This window comes from Notothenia rossii (genome assembly GCF_949606895.1).
Source record: "Notothenia rossii genome assembly, chromosome: 8".
Taxonomy (NCBI): Eukaryota; Metazoa; Chordata; class Actinopteri; order Perciformes; family Nototheniidae; genus Notothenia; species Notothenia rossii.
Window position 1 is genome coordinate 20,511,392 of NC_136906.1, and position 18,039 is coordinate 20,529,430.

Genomic DNA, 18,039 nt, shown 5'->3' on the forward strand with positions numbered 1-18,039 from the left:
CTATCCTTTGTGCTGTAAACAAAGTGTATTGTCTCCATGGAAATACAGTTGGAGAACTCACATTAACCATGTGGGAATGTTATGGAAAAAAAAACAATGATCAAGGACTTAGATCCTCAAAGTATACAACTGATGCACACCATAACAATCATTATTAAAATCAGTTTTGGAAAGAAAAATAATGGAAAATGCATTCTTTTTTTGTGTGAATCAAATGCAAAATCCCAACAAGCAGAGCCATGAAGAATATATTAAATTATATTTATTTCAAAGAACATATATTTCATCGACTATGTCTTTATATATATATATTAAAAAAATGTAAATGGTGTTTACATTGGTCTTATCCACATAATTACATGATGTAGAAATGTTAAATATCTGAATACTATTGCACATTCTTAACAAGCTTACCACTACAATACAAATGATAGACTTACTTAAATATAACTTTTTATACTGTAAATAGTTTGCTTTTCTTGATTGCATTGTCGCCTAATGGCAGGTTACTTCTCTACACTGTATACCTGGAGTCCTGCATGTCTAAATAGCAGCTTTTGGTGCATGTTGAAGTAGTTGAGTTCACATTAGGCGTCCTTGTGGTTATCCTTGTTAGGGAATGTATCAACCCATTTCTGTGTGTGGGCCAGACATTGTTCCCAGTCGTACAGAGGCCTGTACTGGAAGAATCGCTGGGCTTTATCTGTGCGGACAGTGAAGGACGTAGAAGCCACAGCAAAGGTGTAACTGTTCAGCAGCGGTGTGTAGTTGTACAAGGGGCTCACGATCCATCGAAGCAGGTCATTGAGCATGGCCAGGAACCAGAGCACCAGTAAGGGCATGCGAACCAGTCGGAAGTTAAATTTGGAGAGAAATAGCATGTTGAAATCCTCGTAGTTCTTGTAGGGCGAGTCATCGTAGCAGAAAAAAGCTTCACCACCGACCGTCATCGGCCGCTCAACTAGGGCTTGGGCTGCGAGTACATGCATCCAGGCCACGTTGCCTAGGAACAGAAACAAGTGGGTGAACACCAGATTGAATGATGGAAGAAGTATTCAAAACATTTACCTCGGTAACCTAAAGATAATTTATTGTGACATTAGGCAATGGACATAACAAATGTATTGATGAGTAGAAATTGCTAACAGTTAAATATCCCAGAGTACCAAAAGAAAAAGCAGCCAGTCTGAGGGTCTTTCCTCCTGCCCACCGCTGTTGTTTTACACACTTTCACATTTTTTTCTATAAACAAGTTTATAGCCCATAACCATTTGAACCCATTATTTATATGAAACCTATAGAACTTATGTTTTACTAAGTAAACATTTATTGTTAAAAACAAAATGTACGGCTGTATATGGCACCAATGTTTAATGCGAAAAACCAAAGTTTTATATGAAATAACAATCTTCTCTTTAACTAGTAAAACAAAATCCAGTGGTGATCAATACATATTTATCTTACATCTAACTTGTGCAGAACAACTCTCAAGAAAACATGCAGTTGCTTCACAGCTGTGACCACATTGCATCGACAAAGTCCTATATTATATTTCAGAATCTCTAAAGTGTTACATTTACATTTCATTTGACTGACACTTTTATCCAAAAGGTTCAAAAACCATAGAGATTAAAACTCTGAACAATAACGAAAGTGCAGATATATTCTCTTCAAGTAAGTCATACCATTGTAAGAGTGTTGGTGAATTAGTGACATATATATACATACATACATATAATAATTGAATTGCCAAGGTACAATCGAAACAAATGCGCTTTCAGTGTCTAATGTACTAATAGTGAACTTGCCTACACATTAGCTAAAATATATCAACAGTAGATCTTTTTACATTAAGGTTCTGTTATATCAGCATTAGTTAGGGTGCTAAAAATATTGGTCACCAAGACTATAAATGCTGACTGTTACTCATGCTCACGTGCACTACTGATGATACTATTTTGGTCCTTGACAACGGCCTTTGCCACGAGTGAATAAAAAAAAAAAGATGTATCATCACCGAAACCAGCATGTTGAAACTGGTTTGTGGTTGGTGGGAGAGATGTATTTAACAAGGTGTATATAGATTTATGATACTATTCACATATCACAGCCAAGCCATCTAGTTTGAAGTATCCTCACTGCTCATGTTATCATGTTGTACAATCTCTAAGTTACACATCTTCTTTTAGCAGACTGACTAGCAGCTGTTGAGGAAGCGGTTTAAGAGAACTTCAGCCTTTTTTTTTTATGTTTGTACAGTCTGTATCAGATACAAGGAAACGCCTGTGAATGCAGAGGAAAAAAGCTCTCACAAAGCAACCTTCCTTCTGCTTTTAGTCTTGGTGTGAACAAAAGCCATGTTCAAGAGCTATATTGGTTACTTCTGACATGTCCCTGATGTTGTGACTATGACTCACAAAGAAAGTAGCATTACCTGCATAGACACGTCCATGTTCAGAGGACTCTGGGATGCCGCCAATGATCATGCCTCCCCGCTCGGCACCCTTATCGTAGAAAGCCTTGATTAGCTGGTGCCCCTCTCCATAGATCCCTGTCGGCCTCAGGGAACACGTGTATAAAATCTTTCCGCCCTTTATCTGAGAATGACAATACCAGGATTGGGAATTGAGACAGGAGGCAAATAAAAACATATTCATGGGTGGACAAAGGGTAGATTGTTTTGGAGTTGGATTGTAAACAGCTAGAGTGACACCCCAGCAAGGCCACAAGGGGAGAATCTAGCATTTTGTGGCAAAGTTTCCCAAGACATTTCTTCATAGCTTGTTATAGGCTGTCAGTGTAAATAGCATAGAAAAAAGTTTGAGAGTCAATCAAAAAAAAGAGTATACAAGTTGATGTCCCCCATTATAGTACTTATAATAATCTATACACAGATATCTTAATGCCAATACATGTGTTTTTCTATTTTGCATCTGCAGCTTTAATTGCTTCCATTGCATCATTTTCTGAAACTTATAACCACTGCAGTTTATTTCTGTTGAAATTAGATTTGAAAACATCTGCCTCAATAAAAACACCCCAAACCATAACATTGTTAAACATAATTACCTTGGTGCCATTAGCTTCAAGCACAATTTTCTCTGCCTTTGCTTTGCTCTTAGGATAGGCCATAGTGTGTTCCACTTTGTAAGGTGTGTCTTCATTGCCCCTGTACAGAAAGAGTTAAACAGTCAGAAAAGGAGTCAAGAGAAAATAAGCATAATGTGTTTTCTTGACCTTACCACATGTGAGAGGAATGTGTGAGTCAAAATAGAGTTGACTTAAATAGAGGTTGGGAGAGAGATAGGAAGGAAAATACCAAGGTTCATTCTTTCCCCTTGACTCTGAATCTTGTGAAATAAAGAATTCCAAATATTTCTCTGAGGTTCAGCTGTAGCAACTATCTGTACGTGCAGAAAAACACACTGACAATCTGTGAGACTGACTGACCTCCAAGCAGATTACTGGAAGGATTTTCTGCCTTTTGTTACAAGGTAAATAGGTTCATACGCAGTTAAATATAGAAACAGGAAAATAACAGTGATAACATAACAAAACAAATCTGAACACATGGAGTTTTCTATTATGGGAAAATTCTCTCTCTCCATTACCATCTACCCTTTTGGTTAGGTTCTCCTCTCTTCTCACTACACTACTTAGTTTAAAAATGTATATTATTTAAATTTGAGTCTCATGAGAAAGTGCATTTTCGCTCGTGTGCATAAGTACACCAATGACAGCCCTGAGCTAGGGTTGGGTGTGGCTCTCCCACAACTTATTTTGCACAATAAATCGGGGAAATGTTTAGCAAAATTGTTCAAGTTATGGTTTCCGTACCGTTCCTGGTATAGAAAATCAAAACATATTATTCCGAAAAACACATTGCACTCTAATGAAGGACACACGCATCGCTGGAGACATTCAGTATATTTTAAAAAGAATATTGTCATGTCTGGTAGATCAGGCTTTGAGATAAAGCTGCAGCCGTATTACTTGCATTCCAGCATTATCTAAACGACTGACATACCAGACAAGCTCAAGCAAAACATCACTTAGGCACAGTCTGAGAGTAAGATAGTGAGTGAGTCTAAATGTGGAAAATGGCTCCATTTGATGTCTTTTTTTATCCAAGATTCCTTCTACCTAAAGTAGGTTGAAAAACCCTTGGATATACCGTCATGGCGCTGGAAACTGTGTGTTGTAAACCTTTGTCTCCTCCACCCTAGCATATCTATTATTTTCAGGCCTTGGTTTTCCCCCCGTGATAGTGCATTCAAGTGAGAAGAGAAACAAGATAGTGACAACAGAAACGCTACAGAGGGAAAGGCTTCTGTAAAAGTGCTCAGTGAGGAAAACACTTGGACTTGCACAGTAGGTAACTTGGTCAACAGAATACAATTAACAAAGTTTATCAATATGTAAATACAGAATGATATTGTATTATATTTTATGATTGAGCCTAACCTGACAAAGTGGTCTCCGTTGACGTTGGGACCGATCACTTCCATGCTGCTGGTGTAGACCAGGGACTCGATGCCACACTCCACGCAGGCGTTGATCACATTCTCTGTTCCTGAGAAGACAAAGCATTCTCATTTAAAAGATTTAGGATACTGGGGTTGGATACATCAGAATGAATTTTATTGAGAGACACATTAGGTTGGTGAAACTCCCAAAGCCACAGGACTGACTTTAAGACAGTTGGATTTTTTCAGTGCCGAATTTGATGACACAGTTACCGGATGAAAGTCTTGAAAATATAATTGGACCCATAAGGAGAGAGTCAACAGGAAATTAATTCAGGGAGATCCCAGCTGTCTCTGCTTTTAACAGATGGACACTGTGTAATGTATAGATTTGATGACATTAAAAAAACAGAGGAAGTTCAAGCACTACAATAATTAAACATTACCAGACACATATAAGAAGGCCTTAATGATCCATGCAATTCAAGGTCTGTTGTAGTGATGTTTTGCGTTAGAGAGACTATCAACTATCAACACAGGAAAGCATGTTTTGTCTATCTTGTAAATCTAGACATTAACCCTAGCCTTACAACCTGCATCATAAAGACAGACACAGATACTGAATAGGTAGACTCCACCACTTGCTTCATTAGTTTAAACAATATCCTTGCCAGGAACTAGTTTAGGTTATCTTAAAATTACAACAATTTAAAATGAATGGATGTCCACAGAAACCCATTAATTCATACAAGTAAGCAATTTGACGATAAAATAAAAATGTTGATGAACTAACTTACAATATCACCTCAACTTTATAACATCTTGAAGTGTCCTCTTTAACTCAGCCTGTTTAGTATTATGGCCAACAAGGAGGAAGACACATCCTTGAAAATCGTTCAAAACAGGAGAAGGTTTGTGTTTCCTGTTTTCTGATTTCCCACAGTAAACATGAAACCAATGAATCATTGATGTTTCCTACCCATTCATTTTCCTTGTAAACAATATCTTGATGTCTCACCTGTGACGTTGACTAAGGCGATGAGGTTCTCTTGAATTTTGTGCCAGACGTCCACAATGCTGGCTGTGTGAATAACAACATCGGCCCCCCGGGAGGCCTCCAACACGCTGCTGTAGTCTGTGATGTCCCCCTGAATCACCACAACCTTTGTCCGTTCTGAGGGAGAAAATAGAACACTTAAGTTCAACACAACATGACACTGTATCAGAGCGTGGATAAGGAGCGTTCCACTATGAACTCTACACACGCTTGGAAGAATCTACTATGTTACCACTTACAAAAGTCCTATTTTATTATCTTTTTGCAAATAATCTGGATAATCTTTCCACAATTCCTCTTCTTTAAATTGTAAAGATAATGTTGTTTATAGATTATAAAAGAAAACATACTAGAATATCTGTTTTTAGCCAACCAATTTTATTAAAAACCTGATGTGCTTTGTCAAATTGATGCAATAAGCCAGAGTTAGGGATCCTGCCGCAAATAGGACACTCCTTGTGGTATTCTCATTCCCATCTCTTTAACTAATTTCAGAGAGGTGGTTGATTAAAGTTTTCCCCACTAATTCAAAATAGCTCAACAACCCAACACACATTAAAACATATTTGTCAGCAAGGCCTACTATGGGTGTTACTGACAATGAGCTCTCCTGTTACTGTTAGCTTATCAGTCAGGGGCCCAAACAGCAGGCCTCAGTTGTTCCGGATAATAAATAAGGAAAGCTGAGCAAACAATTCTCCGTGTTGCATGCGAGAACAAATGTGGTTAACTGCATGCCTGGCAGGAAAGGTAAACTGGTGAAATGCACCAGGAAAAAAAACTGTGCTTGTGTTTTGATGTTTTTATTCCTAGGAAGAAAGGCTAAACATGTGAGAGGGGGATGTATATCCGCGTGAACCAGCTCAGGACAACCCTTAGTTCCATGGAAAACACAACACAGCTCCCTTGTTCATGTAATCTAATGGTGGTGACAGCAACTGTTAAGGGCAACAGGTTGCAAATGAGCAGCAACAAAGCATCTGTATAACATCTTTATCCTTCCTGACACAGGAAACGTAAGGGAGTTGGCTGTCCAGGATTCACAGGTCAACTGTCAACTCTGCAGGGTGACCCGGTGAACTGCGGTCAAGCCAGCCGTCTTTCACTTTTGCGTGGTCAAACCAGCCGCCCCTGTATTTTGAGTGCGCGATTAGTTACAGGTTTACGGTAATGCATTAAAACAACCCTGGGAAGCTGTTGTAATTGACTGAAGTGACTTTCGAATACATTTTCGAATACATAAGTACATACATACATAAGTAGTTTATGAAACTGCCAGTTTTGTACTTAGTACTTCTTAGAGTACTTGCAAACATAATATGAAGTACTTTTACTGTGTACTTTTCAGTAATTTGAGTTTCAAAGTCCCCCCCAGAGAACAAGAATGAGCATTTTTGTCTAACTTTGGTGTGGGATAAAAAGCATTTCTTCCATAAGTAGTTTATGAAACTGCCAGTTTTGTACTTAGTACTTCTTAGAGTACTTGCAAACATAATATGAAGTACTTTTACTGTGTACTTTTTCAGTAATTTGAGTTTCAAAGCCCCCCCCCCAGAGAACAAGAATGAGCATTTTTGTCTAACTTTGGTGTGGGATAAAAAGCATTTCTTCCATAAGTAGTTTATGAAACTGCCAGTTTTGTACTTAGTACTTCTTAGACTACTTGCACAAATAATTTGAAGTACTTTTACTGTGTACTTTTCAGTAATTTGAGTTTCAAAGTCCCCCCCAGAGAACAAGAATGAGCATTTTTGTCTATCTTTGGTGTGGGATAAAAAGCATTTCTTCCATAAGTAGTTTATGAAACTGCCAGTTTTGTACTTAGTACTTCTTAGACTACTTGCAAACATAATATGAAGTACTTTTACTGTGTACTTTTCAGTAATTTGAGTTTCAAAGCCCCCCCCAGAGAACAAGAATGAGCATTTTTGTCGAACTTTGGTGTGGGATAAAAAGCATTTCTTCCATAAGTAGTTTATAAAACTGCCAGTTTTGTACTTAGTACTTCTTAGACTACTTGCAAACATAATATGAAGTACTTTTACTGTGTACTTTTCAGTAATTTGAGTTTCAAAGTCCCCCCCAGAGAACAAGAATGAGTATTTTTGTCTAACTTTGGTGTGGGATAAAAAGCATTTCTTCCATAAGTAGTTTATAAAACTGCCAGTTTTGTACTTAGTACTTCTTAGACTACTTGCAAACATAATATGAAGTACTTTTACTGTGTACTTTTTCAGTAATTTGAGTTTCAAAGCCCCCCCCAGAGAACAAGAATGAGCATTTTTGTCTAACTTTGGTGTGGGATAAAAAGCATTTCTTCCATAAGTAGTTTATGAAACTGCCAGTTTTGTACTTAGTACTTCTTAGAGTACTTGCAAACATAATATGAAGTACTTTTACTGTGTACTTTTTCAGTAATTTGAGTTTCAAAGCCCCCCCCAGAGAACAAGAATGAGCATTTTTGTCTAACTTTGGTGTGGGATAAAAAGCATTTCTTCCATAAGTAGTTTATGAAACTGCCAGTTTTGTACTTAGTACTTCTTAGACTACTTGCACAAATAATTTGAAGTACTTTTACTGTGTACTTTTCAGTAATTTGAGTTTCAAAGTCCCCCCCAGAGAACAAGAATGAGCATTTTTGTCTAACTTTGGTGTGGGATAAAAAGCATTTCTTCCATAAGTAGTTTATAAAACTGCCAGTTTTGTACTTAGTACTTCTTAGACTACTTGCAAACATAATATGAAGTACTTTTACTGTGTACTTTTCAGTAATTTGAGTTTCAAAGTCCCCCCCAGAGAACAAGATTGAGCATTTTCGTCTAACTTTGTTGTGGGATAAAAATAATTTCTTCCATAAGTAGTTTATGAAACTGCCAGTTTTGTACTTAGTACTTCTTAGACTACTTGCACAAATAATTTGAAGTACTTTTACTGTGTACTTTTCAGTAATTTGAGTTTCAAAGTCCCCCCCAGAGAACAAGAATGAGCATTTTTGTCTAACTTTGGTGTGGGATAAAAAGCATTTCTTCCATAAGTAGTTTATGAAACTGCCAGTTTTGTACTTAGTACTTCTTAGAGTACTTGCAAACATAATATGAAGTACTTTTACTGTGTACTTTTTCAGTAATTTGAGTTTCAAAGCCCCCCCCAGAGAACAAGAATGAGCATTTTTGTCTAACTTTGGTGTGGGATAAAAAGCATTTCTTCCATAAGTAGTTTATGAAACTGCCAGTTTTGTACTTAGTACTTCTTAGACTACTTGCACAAATAATTTGAAGTACTTTTACTGTGTACTTTTCAGTAATTTGAGTTTCAAAGTCCCCCCCAGAGAACAAGAATGAGCATTTTTGTCTAACTTTGGTGTGGGATAAAAAGCATTTCTTCCATAAGTAGTTTATAAAACTGCCAGTTTTGTACTTAGTACTTCTTAGACTACTTGCAAACATAATATGAAGTACTTTTACTGTGTACTTTTCAGTAATTTGAGTTTCAAAGTCCCCCCCAGAGAACAAGATTGAGCATTTTCGTCTAACTTTGTTGTGGGATAAAAATAATTTCTTCCATAAGTAGTTTATGAAACTGCCAGTTTTGTACTTAGTACTTCTTAGACTACTTGCACAAATAATTTGAAGTACTTTTACTGTGTACTTTTCAGTAATTTGAGTTTCAAAGTCCCCCCCAGAGAACAAGAATGAGCATTTTTGTCTAACTTTGGTGTGGGATAAAAAGCATTTCTTCCATAAGTAGTTTATGAAACTGCCAGTTTTGTACTTAGTACTTCTTAGACTACTTGCAAACATAATATGAAAATGAAAAAGAAAATGAAAGCTTATCAACTTAAACACTGTCATTCAGTGATTGTGTATGTATGAAAAAAACAGGCAAACAGATTTTTCCCCCTTTTTCTTTATTCTTCTGCCCTAGTTGCAGAGAAAGCAATTCCAATTGCTTGCCCTGGCTTCTTGGAGTTGGTCCTGATTCATCCCCAGGCACTGCTCATGGAACCATCTTTCACAGGTGTCACACTGTATCTGTAAAATGAAATGAGTGACCATCAAATCTGATACATCTTGTCATCGGAAATGATGAAGTAATGAAGTGCAATAGAGAATAATTTGGGCAAAATTAGATTCATGTCAACTTTATTACATGTAGCTATATTCTGTAGCATACTCGCCTCAAACACCAGTTTCATATCTGAAAATAACTATATTATGTCTCCATTTTCAGTTTTTCAAATACAAATGTTTTTGAGGTAGTTATAGCTAGAAGATTTATAGTTCTGGGAAAACCCCATGTTGCATCACTATAATGTAGTTACCTTTTGATATTCTTAATTGGTCAGTTATGTATTGCATATGACCTGCTTCTCCCTGCTTCCCATATTTTGATAGTGACTTACAGGATGTTGGTGTGTGAAAGAGGACAACAGCAGATAACACAACAAACGTCTTTCCAAGTGGTCCGTTTTCCATTAGGAGTGTTGCCTCAAGGTATAACTTGGTTTCCAGGCCTGATCTGGTGGACATGTACCGTCAGTCTCCCAGCGGCGTAGAGTGAGGTGGAGGAACCGCGGGGTGCGTTAATTCAGTGCCCCATATTGCTATTTTCCAAGCTATTGTAGCTTTGTCATATTTGTCAACGCTGCATTGAGGCTATTGTCATCATGTGGGTGGACTTAGGCTCAAACCTGGGGTGAAGTTACACTTTAATTGAATATGTTGCTATTAGACATGATTAGAATTGTCAGTATCCCTATTCCACTGCTCATCACATTTTATATTCTCTCTGTTCATTATATGTGTAAACAATGTATATGCATTACCATTTATCTGAGAGAAGTTGTCTTGACTGTTTTTTTAGTAAATCAATTTATATTGGTTCCAGTCATTTTGAATAGAGTTAATGTGTGTGGGCTGCAGCTGGGGCGATGCACGAGGTTGCCGTAAAAAAATTATTCAGCATGCGCTGAAAAGTAGAAATCGAAGCATGGCCCTGCGGCGTTTTCGCTGGACCGCCTGATCTGGATAGACCCAGTGACTCAACAGTTTTGTAAATACATCTAATATCATAAATTGAATTTGATTAGAATATGATGAAGCACTATTATAACTACACTACGACAAACACTCACCCAATCTGTAGTGGGAGGCCCAGATCCTGGGGGCTTTGAGGCAGAGCACATTGCACAGTTGTTCTCCATGTTAAACACTGCAGGAAAGAAAATATGTTATTTAGACATACTGTATATGTATACAGTTAACAGTTTATTGGCAGCAGAAGTGCAGTCAAATTCTATGCAGCTGTTCAGCTGTAAATTATAGCTTATGAACTCTAAATGGATCATGAATTCGATCATCAACACAGGTTTAATATGTTTTTAAGGATGGATGTTTTAAAAAGAAGACTATGTACACAGTGTGAACAGAACAACATATAAGCAGACATACATAAACAATCCGTAATATTCTAAACATTACTAGGCAATGACCTGTATGCAACAAATTTAAAAATGCAGCAATTTATATTTGTCACTGTTTCACTCTAAGCCCTGTTTTGTGTTCCATATTTCACCCATGCCTCATGCCGCTCTGCCTGTAAGCTTCTGTTTTTTTTCAATAAACCACCTATAAACTGTTCCTGGATGCCTGGTACAATCGGTATTCGTTTCCTCTTCCCTGCTCTCCTGACACAAACCGTGACAGTTTAAGTGTCAGTATTTACATTCCTTATTGCAGCAGGAAAAAAAGTTATTCTTTAACTGTTAATGTCTCAATGGAGTGTGTGTGAGAGAAATATAAGTTATGGGTTCAACTGAGATATGTATGGAATATTTGGTTTGGGCCCTGTGCTTAAAATCAATGATGCTGTCGGCTATAAATGCAGTAGTGTGTGGACTCAAAGGCAATTTTACAGGCTGTAGTTATTGTAGATTTGTTTGATTGCATTGGATTAATAGAAGTTCATCATTTCCATAACAACTAACTAAGAACCATAACGTAAAGCAGGACAAATGACTTACAAACCTGAACCATTGAGTATTGAAAGTGCAAACTTTCTCCTCTCACAAGCCATCTCCTTTTTGGATGTCCCAAAGGACATAACTGGTAATGCAGGAAAGGCCTCCATCACTGCTCTTGCCATCTACACACCAACACACAGAATCACACTTGTCATCTGCGCTACATTGTTTTTGCCAGTAAAATTCCAAAATTGAATTGATATTTCAATAAAAATGATCAAACTATTAATAACTAATAGTTGTAATGAGGTAATTAACACAACTTGAAGAATGTACATGACAAACTACATGGGCTGTGTCAACAACCAGCCCTCTCATCAGTTTTACACAATTCCCCTAAAAAATAAACTGAAAATTGATAATTCAGAAACTAATGACTTATTTTTTAACATCATTGACTATTTTATACTTTAAACTTGTATAATAATCAAGACACTGAAATAAATATAAGAATATGTAGCAGAAGCATAAATATTACATATAGTAGTTAAAGTAAAAAACGACGTTACCATGGTAACAATGACCCCACAGCTACTGCCATCACGTTGAACTGGATGGTGCATGGTTGCTCCTCTCCATTTGACAGTCCCCCAGTCCTCCTTGCCATAGCAGGTCCTCCTCATCTTGAAGTATTCCCTTTGTAAAACACATTGTGGAATAGTCTCTAATGTAACTCCCAACAGACACATGTAGAATAAAAATCTTTAAATATTGTGTAAAATAAAAACACTCCATCCGAACAGTATGGACACTGGAAAATATTGTGGGTTACCTTGCTTACTGAGCTACTTCATTTACAATTGTGTACACAGATACTAAGGGCGGGATAAGGAAATATCATTTAAAAAACAGCTGAGACCACCAAGCACAAAATAAATGCTTCAGTGGTGTGGGTTTGGGAACTTCTGTTAACATACTTGTACATGTTTACTTAAACACAAAGCACTAAATATAATTCTAAGATCACTTTATATCTAATTTGCTGACTTACCGTACTCTTTTCGCAGCATTTTCCGAGTCTGCTTTCTCTTTGGAATTTGCCGCTGGATCCACCAAAAATACTGATGTTATGGCGGGAAATAAGTACTAAAAAAAAAAGTGATGTTATTTCAAAACAGCATCAAACATATATACATATTTAAATGAAAGGGATTTCTGAATGAAAACAATCACTAACCAGCAACTTCCAGTGTGTTCTTTCAATATTTACAAAGGCGATCACGGCTTGATAATCATTAAAGTTGATCTATAACAGCAATAAAAATACTTTTTTTTAAGTTTTCCTAGGAATATGATGCCTTATTTTATTAAAAATAAATCATGGTGTTTCAATTTGTATATTAAATTACAAAATAGAAAACCCAAAGTACTATAACACAAAATGTACACATGCAAGTAAGCCATTTCACAGCCAAATGTTGTCTCTACAAGGTGATGAAAAGACAACATGCCTGGTTCCTGTGCCGAAGAAGATACATCCACGCACACACAGTGACTACAGACCGGTGACAGTGTTGCTGTTGTGCTGCTGAGTTTATTGTATTTTGCTACTCTGGCACAACAATTTCCTTCTGGATGAATAAAGTATTATTTTATCTTATCTTAAGGAAAGAACGATAAAAGTGAATCAAACCAGCAGTCAAACATGGTGGTGGAAATATTACATTCTCTAGGAGTGACTTTGCCATTGGATTACTGAAAAAGTACACAGTAAAAGTACTTCATATTATGTTTGCAAGTAGTCTAAGAAGTACTAAGTACAAAACTGGCAGTTTCATAAACTACTTATGGAAGAAATGCTTTTTATCCCACACCAAAGTTAGACAAAAATGCTCATTCTTGTTCTCTGGGGGGGACTTTGAAACTCAAATTACTGAAAAGTACACAGTAAAAGTACTTCAAATTATTTGTGCAAGTAGTCTAAGAAGTACTAAGTACAAAACTGGCAGTTTCATAAACTACTTATGGAAGAAATGCTTTTTATCCCACACCAAAGTTAGACAAAAATGCTCATTCTTGTTCTCTGGGGGGGGGCTTTGAAACTCAAATTACTGAAAAAGTACACAGTAAAAGTACTTCATATTATGTTTGCAAGTACTCTAAGAAGTACTAAGTACAAAACTGGCAGTTTCATAAACTACTTATGGAAGAAATGCTTTTTATCCCACACCAAAGTTAGACAAAAATGCTCATTCTTGTTCTCTGGGGGGGGCTTTGAAACTCAAATTACTGAAAAAGTACACAGTAAAAGTACTTCATATTATGTTTGCAAGTACTCTAAGAAGTACTAAGTACAAAACTGGCAGTTTCATAAACTACTTATGGAAGAAATGCTTTTTATCCCACACCAAAGTTAGACAAAAATGCTCATTCTTGTTCTCTGGGGGGGACTTTGAAACTCAAATTACTGAAAAGTACACAGTAAAAGTACTTCAAATTATTTGTGCAAGTAGTCTAAGAAGTACTAAGTACAAAACTGGCAGTTTCATAAACTACTTATGGAAGAAATTATTTTTATCCCACACCAAAGTTAGACGAAAATGCTCAATCTTGTTCTCTGGGGGGGACTTTGAAACTCAAATTACTGAAAAGTACACAGTAAAAGTACTTCATATTATGTTTGCAAGTAGTCTAAGAAGTACTAAGTACAAAACTGGCAGTTTTATAAACTACTTATGGAAGAAATGCTTTTTATCCCACACCAAAGTTAGACAAAAATGCTCATTCTTGTTCTCTGGGGGGGGCTTTGAAACTCAAATTACTGAAAAAGTACACAGTAAAAGTACTTCATATTATGTTTGCAAGTACTCTAAGAACTTCTAAGTACAAAACTGGCAGTTTCATAAACTACTTATGGAAGAAATGCTTTTTATCCCACACCAAAGTTAGACAAAAATGCTCATTCTTGTTCTCTGGGGGGGACTTTGAAACTCAAATTACTGAAAAGTACACAGTAAAAGTACTTCAAATTATTTGTGCAAGTAGTCTAAGAAGTACTAAGTACAAAACTGGCAGTTTCATAAACTACTTATGGAAGAAATTATTTTTATCCCACACCAAAGTTAGACGAAAATGCTCAATCTTGTTCTCTGGGGGGGACTTTGAAACTCAAATTACTGAAAAGTACACAGTAAAAGTACTTCATATTATGTTTGCAAGTAGTCTAAGAAGTACTAAGTACAAAACTGGCAGTTTTATAAACTACTTATGGAAGAAATGCTTTTTATCCCACACCAAAGTTAGACAAAAATGCTCATTCTTGTTCTCTGGGGGGGGCTTTGAAACTCAAATTACTGAAAAAGTACACAGTAAAAGTACTTCATATTATGTTTGCAAGTACTCTAAGAAGTTCTAAGTACAAAACTGGCAGTTTCATAAACTACTTATGGAAGAAATGCTTTTTATCCCACACCAAAGTTAGACAAAAATGCTCATTCTTGTTCTCTGGGGGGGACTTTGAAACTCAAATTACTGAAAAGTACACAGTAAAAGTACTTCAAATTATTTGTGCAAGTAGTCTAAGAAGTACTAAGTACAAAACTGGCAGTTTCATAAACTACTTATGGAAGAAATTATTTTTATCCCACACCAAAGTTAGACGAAAATGCTCAATCTTGTTCTCTGGGGGGGACTTTGAAACTCAAATTACTGAAAAAGTACACAGTAAAAGTACTTCATATTATGTTTGCAAGTAGTCTAAGAAGTACTAAGTACAAAACTGGCAGTTTTATAAACTACTTATGGAAGAAATTATTTTTATCCCACACCAAAGTTAGACGAAAATGCTCAATCTTGTTCTCTGGGGGGGACTTTGAAACTCAAATTACTGAAAAAGTACACAGTAAAAGTACTTCATATTATGTTTGCAAGTAGTCTAAGAAGTTCTAAGTACAAAACTGGCAGTTTCATAAACTACTTATGGAAGAAATGCTTTTTATCCCACACCAAAGTTAGACAAAAATGCTCATTCTTGTTCTCTGGGGGGGACTTTGAAACTCAAATTACTGAAAAAGTACACAGTAAAAGTACTTCATATTATGTTTGCAAGTAGTCTAAGAAGTACTAAGTACAAAACTGGCAGTTTTATAAACTACTTATGGAAGAAATGCTTTTTATCCAACACCAAAGTTAGACAAAAATGCTCATTCTTGTTCTCTGGGGGGGGCTTTGAAACTCAAATTACTGAAAAGTACACAGTAAAAGTACTTCATATTTTGTTTGCAAGTACTCTAAGAAGTACTAAGTACAAAACTGGCAGTTTCATAAACTACTTATGGAAGAAATGCTTTTTATCCCAGACCAAAGTTAGACAAAAATGCTCATTCTTGTTCTCTGGGGGGGACTTTGAAACTCAAATTACTGAAAAGTACACAGTAAAAGTACTTCATATTATGTTTGCAAGTACTCTAAGAAGTACTAAGTACAAAACTGGCAGTTTCATAAACTACTTATGTATGTATGTACTTATGTATTCGAAAATGTATTCGAAAGTCACTTCAGTCAATTACAACAGCTTCCCAGGGCTGTTTTAATGCATTACCGTAAACCTGTAACTAATCGCGCACTCAAAATACAGGGGCGGCTGGTTTGACCACGCAAAAGTGAAAGACGGCTGGCTTGACCGCAGTCCCGGTGACCATACTGCAAGGGAAAATATGTTCATTTTTTTTCTCCCCGTGGAGAGACACAACACTATACTTCAACGCCCAATCCACTCCTCTCATGCTCCAAAGACGTTTTAGAAACCTGATGTTCTGTTATTTATAAACTGCACTGTCTGCACACATATCATTTACACCACTTGAGTATCATTCAAACAAAAAGGTGTTTGTTACCTGCTGGCAAAGATCGTACACTTCTATTTCCACATGCTCACATCTAAATTTATTATCACACGTAGCCTATAGGTGACTTCATTATTTTGTATAGTAGCCTAATAGGTCTATTCATCAAGAGGAGGCTAATACAGTGTCACGGTAAACCAAAGGCTCACATACTGAGGACAATAACATGGAAATGAACAATAAAGACAACGTAACAACATAACAATCTGCACAGAGAAGACTTCCTTCAACCATCCATCAATACAGATAAAACAACCTTCACGCAGAAATACGATACGAAGTTGTAAACCTTACACAGCCTTAACATAAATGGCAGTAATAGATTTTTAAGCGTGACAAACGTTCACCTTATTAAATAAAAACAAAGATTCTTGAATGCAGTTGAGTATTTTGTAAACGCCTTACCTGTGCTGAGTGCATTTAAACTTGAGTCTACGTGTTTGTCAAAAACCCGGACCTCTGCCAGTTTGTCCTCCTTTTCGATCAAAAGCCTCACCAGATGATTTCCGAGGAACCCGCAACCTCCGGTGATCAGATACACGAGACCAGCCATGATATGAGAGTCCGATGGTGTCTGGGACTTCTCTCTAAAAACACTGTTAGCTTTGCACCGCCGATTCGGAAATAAGGGGCTGTGTTTATAGTGCTCCACCCCGTGACGTAGCCTGCTCGCAGCCAATGGTAGGGCCGTGGCAGGGTCATTTTCATCATCTTCCATTCAGTTTTAGGTGCTTGTCAGAGTGCTTGTACTTTACTTGATTATTTCAATGATCTTTCACTATGCCTTTACTCCACTATATGTATGACTGCAATAAAGATGTAATAATATAATTATAAAGATGTAGTTACTAGCTATAGGCACTACGGTGTCAGATTACAATAGATAGAGATATATAGATAGATAGATAGATAGATAGATAGATAGATAGATATTATAACTGAAAACACAATTGTGCAATAAGCAGTGTTGGGCAAGTTACTTCCAAAATGTAATACATTACATATTACTTATTGCTGTCTCTTTAAAGTCATAAGTTACATTACAATATTACTGTCTCTGAAATGTAATGAGTTACACTACTTTTATATTACTTTTGAGTTACTTTCACCAAAATAACCGCAAAAATAATGGCTAGGTATTTTAAATACTCAAATGTAGTTTAGTGCAGCCTCTGTATAGGCCCTTAGATAAATGAACAGAAGCACGGACAGACAATAAGTAAAGACTAACAGGAACACGTATGGGCTCTGCAGTGTTTAAGGACTTGTTAGTGGATCAGAAACTGTGAACAGAGTTGGACAGTGCTGCCGTAAAGTTGTTGTTGTCGCAGTTCTAGCCGTTGGTGCGCCGTGGAACGGAGTTTTTTTTATCTTAGCGGAAGAAATACGATAATTTTAAGGCAATAAAATCATTTCAATTAATATTGGGAGACGATTCCTTAGTTTGATTAGTATCTAGCCATGTAATAAGCGGGATAATGTGCAGCGACTTGGTCATTATGGGGAAAAGAACATCCTGAAGTTCAGGCTCATCAAGATCAGCCTGACTGATTACGTAAACACCAGGTTTACTTATCTACCTAGGGCACTCACTTAAACTATTTATATATGTCATATATAAATAGTTTAAGTGAGTCATCAAACATAATC

The 18,039-nt window shown here is 36.6% G+C and overlaps 2 protein-coding genes across 3 annotated transcripts; both read right to left on the reverse strand.

Moving 5' to 3' along the window:
- Positions 1–244: 244 nt before the first annotated feature.
- Positions 245–17,017, reverse strand: hsd3b7 (hydroxy-delta-5-steroid dehydrogenase, 3 beta- and steroid delta-isomerase). The gene is made up of 6 exons (XM_079645946.1): positions 16,795–17,017; positions 5,485–5,640; positions 4,465–4,573; positions 3,070–3,169; positions 2,435–2,597; positions 245–1,003 (listed from the first exon to the last, which is right to left on the reverse strand). Exons 1-6 carry the CDS (start codon positions 16,940–16,942, stop codon positions 588–590), a joined length of 1,092 nt encoding a protein of 363 aa, XP_079502072.1. The 5' UTR covers positions 16,943–17,017; the 3' UTR covers positions 245–587.
- On the reverse strand, positions 9,412–13,319 carry LOC307016704 (uncharacterized protein). Of its 2 annotated transcripts, XM_079645947.1 has the most exons (6): positions 12,723–13,319; positions 12,537–12,631; positions 12,055–12,181; positions 11,550–11,667; positions 10,658–10,734; positions 9,412–9,554 (listed from the first exon to the last, which is right to left on the reverse strand). In XM_079645947.1, exons 3-6 carry the CDS (start codon positions 12,166–12,168, stop codon positions 9,444–9,446), a joined length of 420 nt encoding a protein of 139 aa, XP_079502073.1. In that variant the 5' UTR covers positions 12,169–12,181; positions 12,537–12,631; positions 12,723–13,319; the 3' UTR covers positions 9,412–9,443. The 2 variants fall into 2 exon arrangements, with proteins under 2 accessions (XP_079502073.1, XP_079502074.1); XM_079645948.1 differs by having other exon boundaries at positions 12,537–13,319.
- Positions 17,018–18,039: the final 1,022 nt, after the last annotated feature.